Source organism: Pipistrellus hanaki, assembly GCF_964339955.1.
Source record: "Pipistrellus hanaki genome assembly, chromosome: 2".
In the NCBI taxonomy this organism is placed as follows: domain Eukaryota; kingdom Metazoa; phylum Chordata; class Mammalia; order Chiroptera; family Vespertilionidae; genus Pipistrellus; species Pipistrellus hanaki.
The window spans coordinates 186,386,955-186,408,477 of NC_140504.1; the positions used below are offsets into that span (position 1 = coordinate 186,386,955).

The window sequence follows — 21,523 nt, forward strand, 5'->3', positions numbered from 1 at the left end:
ATTGTATACTTTAAATGAGTTCATTGTATGATCCATGAATTACACCTCAACAAAGCTGCCTCCAAAATATATAGACACAAATTCCAAGTATAAATATAAATATCTGGACAAGATTTTAATTTAGAATATATATTTTAAAATTATAATTTCATCTTATAAGAAATTAATGTCTATAATTTTCCCTAAAAATCAGAAAACACAAATAAAGCAAAAACTTGGATAATCCCACTGACACAGAAATAATCACCAATTTCCAGATAAAAGATGAATCAGCATTCATTTGGGTTTTGTTCTTATAAAGGAGGTATTTTGACTACCGTGCTGTCTGGTGTTCTTCTCACACAATTATTATTTGCCCTCCTCCATCAGAACCTATGTCGTAATTCTTGAATTGCCTAACACCACTATTTAACCAGAAACTGCTGGATTAACTCCTACATTGCAGAAAAGGGGTCAGTGGTAGATGCCATAAATATTTTAATGTTTTACTAATTCAAAGTTAAGGAACTGCTCACTTAGAAAACCCAGCTTAAGCAGTTTATGGAAAGTCAGATCTTAAAAGACCAAAGAAGCTCTTCAACTTCATTCCTCTCTATTTCTTTGAGTTTATGGGACTGGGGGTGATGGGGAGGGTTGATGACGACGAGGGGGAAAGAGGCTACCTCTGGAGGTAAGAATGGGCTTCTGACCATAAAATCATTTCCTCTGACACGTTCTCTAGGAAATGTATAAAATAATGTGTTGCCAAAAAAAAAAAAAAAAAAAAAAATGCACTCAAAATTTAAAGACCTCATTTAACCTTTAGTGTGGAATCTATCTAATTAGCTATCTAAATACACAAAAGGGCTTGCTTTGATTTAGATTAACTTAAAAGTCACAAAACAACATGACACATGGTGGTCACCTGGCTTCTATTATCTATTTCTTTGGTTTTTGCTACACACATGCTGAAACCAAAGTCTAGAGTCTAAAGGTTTGTTTAATAAGCTGTTATCCTTCTACAGGGTCTGTGGAGTAGGTGGGAAATAACAAAGTTTAGAATCAGCCAAACCTGACTTCACTACTTATTAGCTACCTAATCTTCATTTTAACATTGCTTAACATCTCCTTGATCATACTTGAAGTCAAGTTTGAAACTTGACTTCATACACCTTTTATTACGGGGATCAAACTACTTACACAGTTCCTGGCACATGGTAAGAGCTTAGTAAATGTTACCTAACTTTAAAGATACTTCTTGCACAGAACTCAAGGCCTAACAACCTGTTCTTCAGTTGAAGCCGTTACTTATCTAAAATAATCTACTGAAATCTATAGTTATTGCTAAAATCAATAAGATTCAAAGTGGGCTTGGATACTATTGAAGGAAATAGCTAAAATACACAATTTAGCCAATTTTATAAGTTAAATGTCATGGTCTAGAAAAATAACTTTTTAAAAGCACATTCTTCCTCCCACAACTATCCAACATTAAATCTATTGAATAGAAGAGATAATTCATCTTCCAGTAGTTTAAAATATTATCAGTTTCGGTTTCCTTCAGTAAATGTCTAAATTATGATTCAACTAGTGGCCTGGTGCACAAAATTCATGGACATTAAAAGGGGATTAGAGGAAATATTTTAATATTGCTATTTGCCCTTTCTCTATAATAGAAGCGTCAGAGATGAAAGAAAATTAGTAAATCAGTAAAATGTATATGAAAATCTTCCTCCTGCCAGAGTCAAGTCCCACCCACCCACAGCCCCTCAAAACTGCACGAGACCCAGACCCAGGCATCCATTCTTCCCCAGTGGACAAGGAGATGATGGCCCAATTCTAGGGGTAAGTCCTGATTGAGCCTAAGCCAGTCATGACAATTCCATTCCTCTTGCCAGTGACTTAGTATATGCCAATTAAAAAACGTATTCCTGACTTCATGGAGCTTGGGGGCAGGAGGTACTACAGAATGGGGTAATGGGATACCATTGAAGGGCTTTGGTGGGTGGAGACGTGAGCATAAAATCCCATTTCCACTTTCAGATTATAACTAACACTTGCTACCATATGGAAAACAGGCTGGGGGCACGGAACTGATGGAGAATGGGAGCTGGGAGTCCTACTGCAGTAGTCAAAGAGAAATGTGGCCTGGATTAGTAGATTAAACTGAATTTTGAAGGTATAACCCTAAAGACTTGTGGATGGTTTGGATGTGAGAAGTGAGGGAAAGAAAGAAATCAAGTAACTCTTAGAATTCTGATTTGAGCCAAAACTGGTTTGGCTCAGTGGATAGAGCGTCGGCCTGCGGACTCAAGAGTCCCGGGTTCGATTCCGGTCAAGGGCATGTACATTGGCTGCGGGCACATCCCCAGTGGGGGGTGTGCAGGAGGCATCTGGTCGATGTTTCTCTCTTATTGATGTTTCTAGCTCTCTATCTCTCTCCCTTCCTCTCTGTAAAAAAATCAATAAAATATATATTTTAAAAAAAAGAATTCTGATTTGAACAACTTGTTGGAGGAAAGCCTCAAGACAGGAGTGAGTGTGTCTACACCTTGTTGCAAGTTAAAAAGAGAATCCCCTTAAGAGGTAACAACCATAGAGCTGTGCGTAGCCTTGGCTTGAAAATATTTTTAGGTGTGAGAGGCTATAATCCAAAATTACCACTGTTTCTAACTCAGGACACATTTGGGGAGAGGAAGGGACAGAGGAAGGGACAAACACCTCTGTACTGTTTTGTCTTCTTTATTTGATTTAAGAAAAAAATTTAAAGAAAACATTCCAAATGTTTACTCATGATAATCTTCTTGTCCCTAATCACTGCCAAAACAGTCAACTGCTTAAATACGATAGACCTGCTTTTTCCTTCATATTGCTTTTAAAAATGCTGAATATATAACAGTCAAAAACCAATAACTGAACTAGCAATGACAGTTAAAAAAGATCCTACTGAGTACTTTTGTCTGCTACATAGCTGAAGCATATGCTAACAATGAAAACAACGGCTCTATCTCTATTAAAATCAAATCTGAAATGTTTCAGCAGGAATACTTTATTAAAACAAAGTGTCAGATATACAATGACCAGACTTTCCATCTAAGCACAACAGAACCATAATTTTAAAAAGTTCTGAGTTTACATTCACTCCTCAAAAGCCTAAAACAAGAGGAGCAAAAAAGACTCTTTAGAGCAAATTATAAGCCATATAATTAAAAATACTGAATGACAGCCCTGGCCCAGTGGTCACTTGGTTGGAGTGTCGTCTAGGACACCAAAGGGCTGAGGGGTCTATTCTGGGTCAGGGCACATACCTAAGTTTCTCTCCCACATAATGTTTCTCTCTCCCTTCCTCTCTCTAAAAAATCCATGAAAACTTATCTTCAAGTGAAGATTAAAAATAAAAATATTGAGCCGAAACCAGTTTGGCTCAGTGGATAGAGCGTTGGCCTGCGGATTGAAGGGTCCCGCGTTCGATTCTGGTCAAGGGCATGTACCTTGGTTGCAGGCACATCCCCAGTAGGGAGTGTGCTGGAGGCAGCTGATGGATGATTCTCTCTCATTGATGTTTCTAACTCTCTATCCCTCTCTCTTCCTCTCTGTAAAAAAACAATAAAATATATTTAAAAAATTAAAAAATTTTTTAAATAAAAATATTGAATGACAATGAAAAAAGATGGCCAGGGGGTGGTTCAGTTGGTCCTCCCACACACTGAAAGGTTGTTGGTTCGATTCCAGGTCAGGGCACGTGCCTGAGTTATGGGCTCAATCCTGGGGAGGTGCAGGAGGTAGCCCATTGATGTTTTGTTCTCTCTTGCTCACTAAAAATCAATTTTTAAAAAAAGATGGCCAAAGATATATAACCTTTTTCCTATCTGGATCAACCCTGAATCTACTCCCTGTAAGACTCAATTACAGTAAGTGAATATTGCCAAATTGCCCGGAAACAAGTTAATAGCTACCATCTAACATAAAGTTTGTCAAGTGATATGTACTGTATGAAAGTGATCCATATAAATTATTCCTCACAATAATCATATGAAGTTAGTTTGCCGTTTTCCTCATATTTCAGATAAGGAAACAGATTTAGAGAAACCAAGTAACTTGCCATAGGCCATACAATGAGGAGTGGCAGAACTGAAATCTGAACCCTGGAGTCCATGCTACCAACCATTTATAACGTTTCTTACACAGAGGTAAGAAAAAGTTGCAGGCTTAGCTTCATGATTCATATGGTACAAGCACCATCTCACTCATATGGACATCACCTCTCAAGTAAGATAAATTACCTCAACTACAACTACTATAATGTAACCCACAAATGTTATTTTAAATTTTCTAGTAGCTCTATTTTTAATAAAATAAAAACAGGCAAAATTGTAATTTAAATAATGTTTAATTTACTTTAATATTATCTAAAATATTTCAACATGTAATCAATAAAAAATGTTATTACATTCTTTTCTTGTAGTAAATCTTTGAAATTTGGTGTATATTTTAGACTTATAGTACACTTCAATTAAAGCTAGACACATTTCAAGCTCTCACTAGCCACATAGGGCTAGTGGCTATCATATTAAACATGAGGGGGGGAAACTCTGAAAAACCAATGGTCGTGTACTTGACCCATCAACTCAACATTCAAGCTCTCAGAAATTATTTATTCTTATTTCAAACAAATTTTAACAAGTCTGCTTATCTGGCTTAGCCAACCACAACAGATTACAATAGAAAATGAAAGGAAATGGGCTGCATCAATAGAAGTTGGCAAAGGAAAAAATAGAAAACACATATAAACATACACGCACCCATGCACACACACAAAGGAGAACCAGAATCAGAAAGCGTAACAGAGGCCACTGCAGCAGAAAGGCAAAAGGGGTCGGGCCCAGCCCACGTGCTCCGAGGCCATTGCCGCACGACTGAATTGGTGCTCAGAATGCTGACGTTAACCGGCAGTTAAATTCAGCATTTTAAGAAGTCATGGAAACATTAATATACTTAGAAATATTTTCTTTTAAAATCCATTTGAAAAACTTTTTACTATTTTTGAAATGTTTCTAAAAATATAAAACTATTCTAAAATTATAAAGTTAATTTTAAAAACTCAATTTTAGCCCAGGCCAGTTTGACTCAGTAGCTAGAGCATTCGTTGTCCTACGGACTTAAGAATCCTGGGTTCAATTCTGGTTGAGGGCACATGCTCAGGTTGTGGGCTCGATCCCCAGTTTGGGGTGTGCAGGAGGCAGTCGATCAATGATTCCTCTCTCATCATTGATGTTCTATCTCTCTCTCCCTCTCCCTTCCTCTCTGAAATCAATTTTTAAAAAAATAAATTTCAGGCTTCGAGTATGACCAAGTAGGTCCCATAGGATCAACCCTCTGCCCCACAGCAGTGACAGCTTCCAGACAAAAATAGCCCACTTGACAGCACTGGAGAGTGAACAAAAAGCAGGCAGATGTGGGAGGGGACACTTGGAAAAAGGAAACAGAGTAGACAAGTTGCCCCAATTTTTTTCTCTTAACCTTGTGCCGTCCGGGGCAGCTCAAACCAAATGGAAAATTCACAATGTTGTCAAAGGACAGAGCTAAGAGCCAGCATCACCAGTGGAAAGTAAGGTAGACACCATAAAAAAAGAGCGCCAGAGAGAGGGAGTCCCAAAATCTGAAGTCTGAGTTAGCTGAAAATCAAGTGAAATCAAGACAATTTCAGATAAAACTCAGTAGAATGACATTTAAAAGAGTTAATTTCAGGAACGTAGAAAACCTATGTGTTCATTATATTAAGGCATGATTCTACTATTAAAGATAAACATGTGCCCTTTAAAATTATTTATTGTCACTTTGGTCACATACAAAAAAATTTTTATCTCAAATTCTTTCACTAAGCATTATTATTTTTTAAATATATTTTTATTGATTTTGTACAGAGAGGAAGGGAGAGAGATAGCTAGAAACATCGATGAGAGAGAGTCATCGATCAGCTGCCTCTTGCACACCCCCTACCAGGGATATGCCCGCAACCAAGGTACATGCCCTTGATCGGAATGGAACCCGGGACCTCTCAGTCGCCAAGCTGACTCTCTATCCATTGAGCCAAACCGGTTTCGGCACTAAGCATTATTCTTTAAACACCTTCTAACCAAAGATAAACTCACTGCCAGGCTTCCCTTGTTTATCATACATTGTGGGTGGGTAGAATTCTTACGCAAGTCAAAATCCAGCAGCCCACTTTCCCTAAGAGCAGTTTAAAAATACACATGCAGCAGTACAAACTAGACTCAGAAAGAGTCCTGGGAGTGAAAGAAAACAACTAAGTATTCAAAAATACTCTTCCCAGACCTGTGCTATGGCAGCTACCTAACTTTAGGAGTAATGGCTATTTCTCTTTATAAGCAAGTTCCCAGACCTAGAAATTCCACAAAGAATTCAGCAGTAAACAAATCTTTTTTTTTGTCCTTTCATTAAAAAAAAAAAAAAAAATCTAAATTCTCCAGAAAGTTGTTTGTTTTTAAGAGTTTACACTTTTTGTAAACGAAAGGAAAGAAAGAATTCAGAGAATAGCCCTGGGCAGTGTGGTGCAATGGTTAGAGCCATTCCACACACACAGCCAAGGGTCATGGGTTCGTATTCCAGTCAGGGGCATGCATCTGAGTTGAGGGGTTCACGCCTGCCCCCAGTGGGGGCACATGCAGGAGGCAACCAATCAATGTGTCTCTCTCACATAGATGTCTCTCTCTCTTTCTCCTCTCCCCCTCTTTTCACTATCAATTAACAAAACAAAGAATTCAGAGGATAGCCGGGACCAGTTTGGCTCAGTGGATAGAGCGTCGGCCCTCGGACTGAAAGGTCCCAGGTTAGATTCCGGGCAAGGGCATGTACCTTGGTTGCAGGCACATCCCCAGTAGGGGGTGTGCAAGAGGCAGCTGATCAATGATTCTCTCATCGATGTTTCTAACTCTCTATCCCTCTCTCTTCCTCTCTGTGAAAAATCAATAAAATATATATTTAAAAAAAAAAAAAGAATTCAGAGGATAAATGAGATATGGAAGGGACTTTAATAACATAATTGCATTATATTATTATGTACAAAAATATTGGCTATGAAGGTACACAACACAGTATTGTTTGCTAAATTTTGGACCTCTAAGTGACTACAAACAGTGGATTAATAATGATAACAGTGAACAATGAAAGACTGCAGTCATGAAAATGCTATAGAATGATTTAATATAAAATATTAGCATTCAATAAACATGAATCTTTCATTGGTATTTTATTTTGAATTATCCATGTTTAAAATTCTTATTAAAACATATTACAAAGTTGTTGTTTTTTTAATTATATACTCAGCAATACATTGAAACTGAAAAGTTAACATTCAGAATTCCTGTCTCTCTTTTTAGCTGGCATAAAATAAATTTAAAATATCTTAATAGTACTAGATATCTTGATTATTAAAATTTTTGCTTACCGTTTCCATGCACAGATGCCTTAAATATGATAAAGGCAAATTCTAACTGAGAATAGTTCTGTATTTTTTTTTACTTTACACAACAAACAAAACCTCCCCTTTATCTTTCAGGTTGTTCATTTGGAAACTGTGTTTTCTACCGAAAATATTCACTCTTGAAATAGTTTTCACTTTTCTGGCAAATTGCTCCCTTTGTCACTGAGAATTTTTATTGGCTCCATTTATATGTAATGTCTAATAAACTACTGCTAATTATGAGAATTTAATTATCTAGATCTGACTCTGAAATTTCAACTTTCTGTCTGAGCCTAAACACATACTTTAGTACATAAAATAAATCTGGATTAGATTGAATACCACTCCTAAGACACACACCCACTTTACAGACGAGAACAACTTGAACTTCATCTTCTATTATGTAATTTGGAGATTCTAGACCTCTAAATCAATCTATTAAGTTTAGATCAATGGCTATCAGTCTAGTAAGCAAATTATGTCTTAAGTTCAACAATGGAATATTATTTTTATTGCTGGTATAAGACAATACCAGAAACAGACAACACTCTCTTCTGCATGCTTCTATCCAGACTATGCATACCAATTTGCTCAAAAACAAACACTAAGAGATATTTATTGAAGTATTGAGTTATTTCCTATAATAACAAGATTTATGTTAGGTGGGAAATATAAAAAATAAAGAAAATAGTCCCTGATCCCTGATATTCACAGTCTAGCCTGGAACAGATGATGAAAAATAATTCAAAGTGCTCCAGACAAATAGTAGGAAGGATTAGCTCTACTGAGGGCCTTCAGGGAAGGGCTTGGAAGATGTTTGAACTTATTTTAGGAAGGCAACTTTTTAATTATGTTCTAAAATGTTCCTAGTAAAATATGTCATAAAAGTATATCGTTCTCCTCAGAATCATAGCACACTTCTAAGTGCCAGGATGTTTTTGGCACGTTTGCAAAGGGCTCTAAGAAGGAGCACAAAGGCTGAAAACAGTTATTTTAACAATGCTTTCGGGGGCTTTTAAAAGTCCTTATTTGAGAACAAGATGTGTTTGGGCCATAAACAGGAGACTGATTCCTTCATTCTGTTCTATAATGTCTATACCCAATCAAGCAGAAGAATCCTATTGCCACTTGACCACACTGACACCTGACTTAAAACTGAATAAACCAAGAAAACACTAAGTAAAACCTGTTTTTTACACTAGACAACAAGAACCTAGCCTCACAGTAAAAATATATGTGAAAAGGACTTAGGGATAAAAATAACTGGGGGGGGGAAGGGGACTGATGATATGAAAATAACCATAGGTAAAAATAAATAAACTAAAGAAACATTAACGATCTGCTTCAAAAAGAGGAATAGTGGTTATACACAAAGCAGGGTGGTTGTTGTTTTTTGTTTGTTTGTTTGTTTTACTTGTGTGCTTGTTTTATAGAAAGATCCATTGTAAATAAATGATTTGGGTTTTTTGAGGGACAATGGGAAGCAGACCACAAAACTCAAGAGTTTGGTAACTGTTTAAGTGAGCCAAAAGTTAAAAAGAAGAAACAAAACCAACAACAACAAAACACACACACACACAAAAAAAAAAAAAACACACCCAGATTCCAAAGCACTGGCTGATCTCATCAGCTCTGCTTAGGAAACTTTATAGATGTGACTTCACTCCTGGATTACACGTCTATATTTAGTTTATACCTAATATGGATAAAGTCCCGAACTAACAGCCATTTCCTCTCTCCACAAAAAGAAACTTCCTTGCTTTCTTTTTTTCTATCAACAATGCAAAGATTAGTAGCGTAGGCTCCTCTAAAGAGAGAGGTTAAACACACACACACACACACACACACACACACACACACAATTAACAATTTAGTGGTTTTTTTTTTTTAACTTGGGCTGCTCTGACACTTCTAAATTGGGGGGGAAAAATTCTAAAATCAAATATGTAATGGTCAGGTCAAGTTCCTTAACAAGTTTATAAGTAATGCTTTTTTAAAGACTTTATAAAATACTAATTAACCAGTCCCCAAAATGCACAGAGGTGAGGTAATGGAAATTTTAGTTTCCTTTCCAATGTAACCAAAAACTGAAAGCAGCCAAACTCATTTAGAGAACCATCAAGACTTACTGGTTGTTAGCATGTTTTAGAAATCTGATTTATTTTGCAGGATGACTATAAAGAGCAAATAGTAATTCTGGCAGATAAAATTCAACTTCCAAATAGAGAAAAAGAATATAAACAAGATAAAACAACTCTTAGTGGTTAAGAGTCAGGCTCCAAGTCACAAAGACCTTGGTGCAAATTCCAATCTGCTGCAGACCAGCCCCACGACCACACACAGCCAGGACCTCTCCTAGCTTCAATGCATTGTTGATAGCACCTATTTCAGAGTTTATATGAGGATTAAATTAGTTAACATATGTAAAGGCTTGGCACATATGTTTTGGTGCCTGAACCATAATGTGCACTTACTACTATCTATTATCTTATGATTATTATTCTAACTTTAATAGAAAAGAAAAAAACCTACTGTTCACTTTTATATATCAGTGTACTCTATCTTATATAGGAATAATTAAGTAGTTTCAAAAACCTTATAACATTATTACAAAATGAAGGCTTTTAAAGTTACCTTATGGTCTTAGCCAGTTTGGGTCAGTGGATAGAGCATCAGCCTGAAGAGTCCCCGGTTCGATTCCAGGCAAGGGCACATGCCTAGGTTATAGGCTTGATCCCCAGTAGGGAGCGTGCTGGAGGCAGCCGATAAATGATTCTCTCTCATCCATTGTTATTTATATTTATTTATATTTATTGTTATTTATATCCATATATATTTTTATTTTATTTTATTTTATTTTATTTTATTTTAAGAGCCCTAACTGGTTTGGCTCAGTGGATAGAGCGTCAGCCTGCAGACATAAGGGCCCTGGGTTTAATTCCAGTCAAGAGAATATGTCCAAAGAAGGGGAAAAAACACACGCCTGGATTATGGGCTCGATCCCCAGTGCAGGAGGCAGAAAAATCAATGATTCTATGACATTATTGGTGTTTCTATCTCTCTCTTCCTCTCTGAAATCAACAAAAATATTAAATTAAAAAAAAAAACAGTAAAATGAAGTAGCACAGGGAAATAAGTGAAATATATATTCTAAAATCCATAATTCAAAAGGACTTCTGCAAAACCACTAGATCCCATCTACATGCCATCGATTATTCTTTGCTTCTTTTGTGCCCTCAGAAAGTTGGGGGAGGGTGGGCGGGGGGGGGAGTTGGGAAGAAAGGAGACAAGGAAAACATTCCTACTGAAATGCAAGGCTAGAAAGAGTTGCTGATGCAGATGTCTAAGATGGCAGAGTCCAATCTAACTATCCTTTTGTTACCTAATACGTGTCAGCTGGATGATGGTTCACTGAAGTTAATTCAGGGATAAATTCAAGTCTAATCTTGGCCATTTTCTGTACTAAACCTGCTCTTCTGATAAAAAATGGAAGCCCCACCTATTTGTAGAGACAGCCTGGCAGATGCTTCTCTTAGCAACATCCTGGAGATTGAAACCACATATATTGAATATATAAAGTAGCGTGGGCCAATCCAGTTTAACTCAGCATTCCAAAGGCCATGGAAGAAGAGTAAGACAATGCTCACTATGTGTCCAACGCTAAGAACTTTTCTCATATTATCTCTTTTGTCTTTACAAAAGCCCACAAGGTAGACACTATTACCCCAGTGGAGACACTAAAGCAGCTGGTGAAAGGTAGAACCAGGACTGAAACACTGCACATGGCTCCAGACGCCATACTCTTAATCACTGCACTATGACAACACAACACTAATACCCACTCTTCCAAAGACAATTCAATTGCCTTCTTGAAATATTAATTCTAACCATCTTCAACTCTGACATAGGCTACTACTTAGCGCCTTACATGGGGAACACAAATGAGATTTCAAGTCAACAACCATTCCCTGGGTGTGACTTTTGAACCTTTTTACAAGCAATACCAAAGCAGCCCCATCGTGTAGCATAGGGGTCCCTGCTGAGTCTTCAGGACAAAGACTGCAAGACTTCATCTTCCCATTCATTACTGCTTCTTGTTCTCCTTTGTCAGCTTCTCCTCCGTTACCCAACCCCTAAGTATTGAAACTTCCTCAGAATCTGGTCCTGGGCATTCTCCCTACTCTTTACTCATCACGCTTTAAATACTATATATCAAGTCCCAGACTTCTTTCTGTGCGTGAGATCTGTATATCCAACTTTCTAATAGACATCACTAGACATCTCCGTCATGTCAAACTCAAGTCAAAAACTGAAAATTCTCTCCTCCCTCTCCACATTAATAAAAGGTATCTTCATCAACCAGTGATTCTAATTAGAAACCTCAGTCATTTCTCACACTGCTCTCTCAACTTTTTCTTCAATATCTTCCGAGTGACTCCACCTTCAAAATGTATCTCAAATCCATTCTCTTCTCTCCATCATCACCCTAATCCAAGCCACCATCATCTTTCTTGATTGCAATGGCCTCCAACTAGTTTTCACTGTTTCTATTCTTGCCTCTCTTTCATTCATTTTCCAGTGGTCAGACTACTCATCTTAAAATGCAAGCCAAACCATGACATTTCCTTCCTTACTAAACCCTGATGAGAAATGCTCTTTACACTAAGGATAAAATTCACACGGCACACAAGGACCTCCGTGATGCAGTCCACCTCTGTACCACTCTCCACCTCCCTTTCACTCTCCATTCCAGGCACCCCTCGATTCGGTGAATTCATCTCCCGCTTTATACATGCCAAGTCCTCCAGCCTGGAATGCTCCACCCCTCATCTTTCTATCACTCAGCCTTCATACGATTTCTCAGAAGCCCCCACGGAGCTCCCATCTAAACTGAGATTCCTCTCATTCTTTCTCAAGATGCCTGGTTCTTGTCCTTAATATACTCATATACTGTCTTTATGTATTTCTTTAAATAAGCCTCTCCTTCTAAACAACAGGTTCCGGGAGTTCTTTTTTCTTCCCCGTCCCCCCAAATCAACTTTTAAATCTTTTTTTTTTAAATATATATTTTATTGATTTTTTTTACAGAGAGGAAGAGAGAGGGATAGAGAGTTAGAAACATCGATCAGCTGCCTCCTGCACACCCCCTACTGGGGACATGCCCGCAACCAAGGCACATGCCCTCGACCGGAATCAAACCCGGGACCCTTCAGTCCGCAGGCCGACGCTCTATTCACTGAGCCAAACCGGTTTCGGCCAACTTTTAAATCTTTTAAAATATATATATATATTATACATAAACTCTCAATAATTGATGCAAGCCCTAGCTGGTTTGGCTCAGTGGATAGAGCATCAGCCTGTGGACTCAAGGGTCCCAGGTTCAATGTGGGTCAAGGGCACATGCCTGGGTTGCGGGCTATGTCTCCAGTGGGGGGGCGTGCAGGAGGCAGCCGATCAATAATTCTCCCTCAACATTGATGTTTCTCTCTCTTTTTCTACCTTCCCCTCTGAAATCAATAAAAATAACAATTATTGCAAGTTTTTAAAGAAGACAAGGACATATAACAAAATAGTAACAGTAGCCACTTCTAGAAAGGTTTTAAGTGATTTTTATTTTATTTATGCTTTTCTGTTTTCTACAGTAAACGTGTAACTTTTATAATTGAAAAAAAAAAATTTTTTTAAGAGCATAATACCTGCAAATGAATATACTAGGAAGCAAAAAGGAAACAAAATTATTTTTCAAATTTAGGGCCAATATTTAAACTAAGACAGACTAAGGTTAGCACTACTTACGATAAAAAAGCTGTTAAAAAAAAAAAAAAAAAAAAAAGACAACAGGATTAAAAGTTCCAAGAGAGCCCTGGCCAGTGTGGCTCAGTTGGTTGAGCATCGTCCCAACAAAAAGTGGCCAGTTCAATTCCTGGTCAGGGCACATGCCCAGGTTGTGGGCTTCCTCTCTCTCTCAAATCAATAAAAACATATTTAAAAAAAATAAAGGTCCCAAGAGAACTCACAACCCGATGCCCTAAATTAAATTTAGGTTTCTGTTAAAATCATACTTGGATGATTTGTAATCATGGCCTAAATGTCATTTTCCTCCAGAAACTCCCTTTCCGCTCTCTAGAACAGCCTCTAAAATAGGCACACCCATCCCTACTCACTCCCTTACTTGATCAAAATCTTAATTCCTGTCTTATCCTGCCTAACACACATTTCCCTTTTATGGACTCACTGATTCCCTATTTAGGAGACACCAGTGAGCCTCCACAGCTCTAATAAAACAGGAAGCGGGAAAATCTTGCTCATCATCCTTTAACTTACTTCCAAGCAACTCTGCAAGCATCTCTCCAAACCACATGTGAGTTTTAGTACAGCCAGGTCCTCCCATCGCCTCTTTTCTAATATTATTCACACTGAGTTAGGTTTTTCGTGTGTTCAATCCCCTTGGTGCAGAAGTCTCCTGTTTCTTTTCCATTTGGGGTCCCTTCCTCTCAAATGTTTTACATTTAACTGGAATTATCACCTTCATTAAGAGTAGCAATGTTTTTAATATATTTTTATTGATTTCAGAGAGGAAGAGAGAGATAGAAACATCAATGAGAGGGAACCATTGATTGGCTGCCTCCTGCACGTCCCCTACTGGAGACCGAGCCCACAACCCAGGCATGTGGCCTTGACTGGAATCGAACCTGGGACCCTTGAGTCCACAGGCTGGTGCTCCATACACTGAGCGAAACCGGCTAGGGCAGCAATCTTAGACCTTCAGTAACATCTTAGACAAAATTTAGCAAGAACACTTTACTTTTTTACATTCATTTTTTTTTAAATATATTTTATTGATTTTTTACAGAGGAAGGGAGAGAGAGAGAGAGCTAGAAACGTCGATGAGAGAGAAACCGACCAGCTGCCTCTTGCACGCCCCCTACCGGGGATGTGCCCGCAACCAACGTACATGCCCTTGACCGGAATCGAACCCGGGACCTTTCAGTCCGCAGACCGACGCTCTACCACTGAGCCAAACCGGTTTCGGCTTCACATTCATTTTTATCTCCTGAATTTTCCCTTCTGAAATCCTCAAATGAATGATAAGCCAATTATATCCAAAGTAGCACTCTATTGATGTTGAGTTAGTTTTTGTTCAACTATTACAACAAAGTTCTCAGCATCATTTCCTGTAGAAAATTTATTTAATTTGTCCGTGCTTTTTAAAAAAAGAGGTTTTAAGCCTGCTCTTGAAACAAAATATAAACAACTCCCACCTTATACTGGGAAAACAGCTAAGAGTTTGCCCACCTATATGACCCATTCACACCTTCCCAAATCCACTGGGAAGTTGGTGAATATATAGTTGTTGAACAGGGAAGAGTTGGGAGAATAGCGAGGCTAGCAAATTATATTAGCAAAAATCTAAGTTAGGTTTTAAAAGTCTCACAGTCAACTTTTAAATAATTTGTCTCCCTGGCACTATGGACTTAATTTATTCCTGGCTCCTCCTCCTTTCAAGTTTCAATCTATCTATTGTTTCAAGCACAAGGAGTTTACAGATGATGCCATAACTAACACTGCCATTCTTGGCTATTCCCAATTCACCTACTTCACCCACGTTTTCAAGATCAAGTTCAAACTTACTTTCATCTTTCGGAAACATCTCCTAGCCCAACTTACTGTGAACCACACTTGACTCCAAACCATCTTGTATTGTTTTCTTTCCAATAAAATGTATATACCTAAAGATAGGAAATATTGAATAGCTACTTATAACTCCCACAGTGCTTAACACAGTATTAGACACTTAGCTCATGCCAGTAAGTCACAGATAATCAGATGGAAGTGACTTTAGTGATCTAGCCCAAACCCTTTATACATTACTTTTATGAATTATGCTTAACAATCAGAATGCCACCATCTACTGTATTTAGAAAACATTTTCTTAATCTTTGGATTAGGAATCTGTAGTGGGGGAAAAACTCACACAGAATCTTCTATATAATTTCAAGGATTTACAGAGTCCCTAAATCCTATTTTTTTTTTTTTATTAAAAAGTATATTTTATTGATTTTTTTTACAGAGAGGAAGAGAGAAGGATAGTTAGAAAGATCGATGAGAGAGACATCGATCAGCTGTCTCTTGCACACCCCCTACCGGGATGTGCCCGCAACCAAGGTACATGCCCTTGACCGGAACCGAACCCGGGACCTTTCAGTCCACAGGCTGACGCTCTATCCACTGAGCAAACCAGTTTCGGCCCTGAATCCTATTATAGTAATGAAGCCCACATTATTTTGTAATCCTCACCTTTTTTTGAGAGAAAGAGAGGGAGAGAAACATCAATGTTCGAGAGAAACATCAATTGGTTGCCTCCCATAATATCCCAACCAGATCAAACCTGCAGCCTAGGAATGTGTCCTGACCTGGAATTTAACCCAAAACCTTTTTGTTCTGTGGGATGTGACTCAACCAACTGAGCAACCTGGCCAGCTGAAGGCCACATTTAAGAATAATATATTGTCTGTCCTGGCCAGTTTGTTGAGTGGTTAGAGCATCAACCCTGGGACTAAAGGGTCATGGGTTCCATTACTGGTCGGGGCACTTTCGGGAGTCAACCAATGTTTCTCTCAGTCTCTCTCGGCCCCTTCCACTCTCTCTAAAAACCAATGGAAAAAATGTCTTCAGGTAAGGATTAACGGGGGACACACACACACACACACACACACACACACACACACACACAGATTACCAGTTAATCCCATCAGGAACCCTATAAAATTGTCATTATTATATCCTGATATTAGAGATCAGGAAAATAAGGCACTGAGTACTTATATAAAATTTGCCTGACACTCCTGAAGCCAGATCCAAGCCAAGCAGTCTTGCCCCAGGGTCCAAGCACATTCGAAACCCTGCCAAAAATCTCAGAAGAAACACCATTCTTATGTGTTAAGCTACTCTGCACAAGACTTCTTTCTTCCTTCCTTCCTTTTTTAACCACCACAACCCCAATTCCTTACTATCTAATAGGAGTTTCTGCAACTAAATATGTACATACAAAATGACAAACTGTTTGGCTCAGTGGATAGAGCATCAGACTGCAGACTGAAGGGTACTGGGTTCAAAATAACACACAATTAGCGCTGACTTGCTTACTGTGTACTATTCACTGTTCTATCCCATATATATTCACTAATTTAATCCCATGAGTTTGGTCTATTAAGAACTCAACCGTGCAGATGAGGCACAGAAAGGCTTAAGCAACAAGTGTTGAAACACACAATAAGTGAACAAATTGGATTAGAAACCCAGGTAGCAGTCAGACAAGACCTTGCTAAAGAGTTTGAACTTCACCCTCTTGGTTGGTAGATCCAACTGGGGCTGGTGTTAACAAAATACATATACCTCCCACGTCCCTCAGAGTGGTGGAAGTGGGCACCCTCCCTGTTGAGGATGACTGCCTTCGTAAGCCTCTGTACTACTGGGAAGGTTCCTGTCCTAACCGTGTTGAGGTAAACACACAACTGCGGAAACCGGTTTGGTTCAGTGAATAGAGCGCTGGTCTGCGGACTGGAGGATCCCGGGTTCAATTCCGGTCAGGGACATGTGCCTTGGTTGCGGGCACATCCCCAGTGGGAGGTATGCAGGAGGCAGCTGGTTGATGTTTTTCTCTCGTCGATGTTTCTGACTATCTCTCTTCCTCTCTGTAAAAAATCAATAAAATTTTTTTTTTTTTTTTTAAATAGACAACTGCTGTTATACAGGGGATGGGGATCACTGGGCTCATGGCAAATGGTTCCAAAAACAATATTCCCCAGGGAGGGAAATGCAGCTTTGCTTCCAGTCACACTAGTTGGGAAGATCCTAGCCTATTTCTCTTAAATTTACAGCTATCTAAATTTAGGTAGGCTCAATGTTTTTCACTTGGGCTATAAGTTTAGATAACAGTTTTCTTTTTAATTTTTTGTATTGATTTCAGAGAAGGGAGAGGGAGAGATAGAAACATCAACAATGAGAGAACCATTGACTGGCTGCCTCCTGCATGCCCCTTACTGGGGACCGAGGCTGCATGTACCCTTGACCGGAACTGAACCCTAGACCCTTCAGTCCACAGGCCCGGCACTCTATCCTCTGAGCCAAACCAGCTAGAGCTAGATAACAGATTTCTGCTACAGAAACCTTTTGGCAGAATAATTAACACGGTTTAAAATATCACTCTGGACAACCATGGCCTCTGCCCCCTCACTGCTTTCAAAATAACTGTATTTACGAAGGTATTTCCCCCCATTTGCATTTTCCGCACACAGGTTTTGAGAAGAAATGAAAAATACTCTTTACCACAATTTATCTGCCCCCCTACCTTTTTTCTCCTCTGAAACAACTCCCCTGGTTTACATCAGTACGAAGTTTTGCCTATATTGACTCACCAAGCATCAGAAAACATTTCGCCTTTTACTTCAGAAAGTAAGTCTCAGAAAGTGAAAACAACTTGCCCAGAAAAAACAAGCCAGTGAGTCAAGAAATGTGACTTGAGCCCTAGCTGGTTTGGCTCAGTGGACAGAGGGTCAGCCTGAAGACCAAAGGGTCCCAGGTTCGATCCCGATAAAGGGCACGTAACTTGGCTGCAATCTCCTGGGGCCCTGGCCGTTTCTCTCTCACATCGATGTTTCTCTCCGTCTTTCCCTCACTCTTCCACTCTCCCTAAAAATCAATGGGAAAATATCCTTGGGTGAGGATTAACAACAAAAGAAGAAATGTGACTTGAACCCTGATTCTCTGCCACTAAGGCCAATGAGAAAGGCTTACAACTAGTGATAAACAGGATGCTTTTAGCTGGTTCACAAACTTTATCTTTATAATATAATCATCACACCTAATCCATAGTTTAACAGGAATTATTACTTAAGGATAAGCTGTTTTTTTAAAAAGTGAGTTGTAGAGCCCTGGCCAAGCGGCTCAGTTGGTTAGAGTGTCATCCCGTACATCAAAATTTGCAGGTTCGATTCCTGGTCAGAGCATATACCTAGGTTGAGGGTTTGATCCCCAATCAGAGCACCTGCAGAAGGCAACCAACCCATGGTTCTCTCTTCCACCTATGTTTCTCTCTCCCCCCTTCCTCTCTCTCTAAAATCAAAAGACATATCCTCAGGTGAGGATTTTTTAAAAGGTGAATTGTATTTAGTAAACAATAATATCATAATACTGATCTAACACAAATACGGAAAGCTTGGAAGGGGTATGCAAATGACTCAAATTTGGGAAACAAGGCATCATGTTCTCCTTTTTTTTTAATATATCAATATTTTTATTGATTTCAGAGTGGAAGAGGAAGAGAGAAATAGAAATATCAATGATGATGATCATTGATCAGCTGCCTCCTTCATGACCCCTACTGGGGTTCAAGCCCGCAATAGCGGCATATGCCCTGACCAGGAATCAAGCTATGACCTCTTGGTTCACAGGTCAAGGCTCAACCACTGGGCCACACCAGCCTGGCCTCTCCTAATGTAATGGTTAAATTAACAGTGAGCAGGGCCCTGGCCAGAGCGACTCCGTTGATTGGGCATTGTCCCATGCACCGAAAGGTTGCTGGTTCAGTCCATTTCGGCTCAATCCCAGGTAGGAGACATGCAGGAAGCAGCTGATTGATGTTTCTCTCTCCCTTCCCTCCTTTCTCTCTAAAAATCAATAAAAATTTAAAATAGTAAGCAGAGCATTAAGCATTGCTCTCTTCCTCTCTAAATTATACACCTCATTTTTCTTGTGTTACTAGTATTGTACTGATAGGACCTCCAGTAAAATACTGGAAAGAAACCATTCCTGATAGCATCCTTATCAGATTCTAAATGTAATGCTACTTCTAAAGTTTCACCATTAAGGATAACTTTTTTTTTGGATTCTTAGTAGATATACTGATTTTTGAGTTTATGGAAATTCCTTCCTGTTCCTAGCTCAGTAAAAAAAAATTTAACACTAATCTCTGACCCCAGCCCCCCTTCTCAATGCTGCCTTCCATCTTTCTCTTATTTCAGCTTCCTACATTCTCTGCACCTCTGAATACTCTTATCTGCCACCCAAAGTAACTGAGACTCTTCTAAGATATTCTGGGGTTTCTATACCTAGCTCCTGTTTCAGTAATCTTTCTAAAACTGGTAACCTAAACAAAATCCTAAAACAGACACTTCCGTCACCTGCAGATCAGTTCTTCTCGCCATGCCTCAAACACACCCTTCCAGTCTTCCCTTCGTTAAAATAAAAACTCAAGAAAAAAAAAAAATGAACAAAATTGTTCTGGATTCCTGTTAACATTCCTTACGAGCCCAGCTTTGAATGAGTCTGCTGAAGTAAGTGACTAAGAGACTCTAGAGGATTGTTAAAAGAGTTTTTTTTAATATAGTTTTATTGATTTGAGAGAGGGAGGAGAGGGAAAGGAAATACAAATATTGATGAGAGAGTATCATGGATCAGCTGCCTCCTGCACCCGGCTTAAAGAAGTTTTGAGGAAGGCAGCTGGATCCAGATGTGTCTAACTTCTATTCTCTCCTTTGCTCAAATGAAAAAATATTCAAAAAAAAAAACAAAAACAAAGAAAGGGACAGGGGAAGTATCGGTAAGCAAATAAGGTAATTCCAGGCTCTAACAGTTAAAGAGACCAGAAGGGGGGGAAATCGACCCTTGAAAGCCCAATCAAGTTATGAACCCTTTCCCTCCTCGGTTTGTCTTTCAAAACAAAAGAGCGCACACAACCTTCCCCGGAGGCCGCAGCAGCGCCGAGGGGAGCAGCCAAAACGTTGCATCAGACGAGACAATCCGCGTCTGAGAAACAAGAAAACCAGATGGTGGAAAACACCAGAGCAGGAAAGCCCGAGCTGGGAATCGAGGCTTTTCCGGAAGCCAGGAATGTCTGCTCTTTTTTAAAAAAAGAAAGAAATGAAGACTGCATGGGAAGTAAAGTTAGTTGCAGCCCAGCGGAGCGGGAACTGTTCGGAAAGCGCCAAGAAGTTGAGTTCATCGCACACCGGCCTGAGGCTTCCGCCGGGAGAAGCGGGGGTCGGGGCCGCGAGGCGGAGGTCGGTGACCGGACGCGCCCCGGCCCCGGCCGGGGCTCCGGGGCTCCGGGGCCCGCGGGGAGCAGCGAGTCCCACCCGGACCCGGGACCACGGCGTGGCTTCCGCCGGCCCCCGGGCGGCTGGAGGCGGTGACGCCCGGCCCCGAGCGCTCCTTTTCGGGGCTCCGGGCCCCCCTCGGGCTCCCAGGACCGACCGACCCCGGCGGCGGGAAGGAGCGGGAGAGCCCGACACAATGGGCGGGGGCGCGGGCCGCGCTGCCCCTCAGCCCCGGGCGCCGCCGCGGGGGGGGGGGGCGCCTCAGGGGGGCGCCTGGGGTGCGGGGGCTCCCGCCTCAGCTCAGGGACCCGCCCCCGGCAGCCCCGCGGGCGCGGGGGACTCCGCGGGGCGGACGGCGGACGGGCGCTCACCTTGACGAAGAGCTCGATGATGGGCTCTTTGTCCTCATCCTTCAGCCCGTTCAGCGGCATCGACAACGCCATGGCCGGCTCGACGAGACTCCGCGGACAACGGTAGCGGCGGCCGCCTCTGCTCCGGGGATGCTCGGGGTGGGCTCCCGCCGCGCGGCGCCTTCCTGGACGGTCCGGGCGTCGAGCTCACCTCAGGCTCCGCGCTCAGCACCTCCCCACGCCCCGCGCGCGACTCCGGGGCGGCGCAGCCCGAGCGGCTTTAGCCTCGGGGGCGGGGCCTGGCGGGGCGGAGGGGGCGGGGCCTGGCGGGGCGGGCCTGTGGGACGGAGGGGCGGGGCCTGGTTGGGAGCGGGCCCAGGCCGGAGTCTCGGAACTCGCTGGAGGAAATGGGCGTGGCCTCGAGTGAGGACGAACGACAGGGGCGTGGCCAGTCTCGGGGGCGTGGCCTAGACGCCGGCGGTGAGCCGGTCTCCGAACCACCCACTCCAGGGCGGGGGCCGGAGCCTCAGCCCGAGCCTGACACCGCCGCCGCGGCACGGCCACGCAGCTGCCCGGCGGAGCGCCAGGTGACCTCATGCTCCAGACCGCCCGGA

The 21,523-nt window shown here is 40.9% G+C and overlaps 1 protein-coding gene across 4 annotated transcripts in view; it reads right to left on the minus strand.

Annotated features, from left to right (window-relative positions):
* The window catches only part of CLIC4 (chloride intracellular channel 4), a 62,221-nt gene extending 41,041 nt beyond the window's left edge, over window positions 1-21,180 (minus strand). For 2 of the 4 annotated variants that reach the window (XM_084875138.1, XM_084875139.1), the window contains exon 1: window positions 20,931-21,180. In XM_084875138.1, coding sequence (XP_084731264.1) covers window positions 20,931-21,002 — 72 coding nt within the window. In that variant the 5' untranslated portion in view covers window positions 21,003-21,180. The remainder of the gene's footprint in view (window positions 1-20,930) is intronic. The other 2 variants (XM_084875136.1, XM_084875137.1) reach the window with 1 other exon arrangement.
* Between the last annotated feature and the right edge of the window lie 343 nt (window positions 21,181-21,523).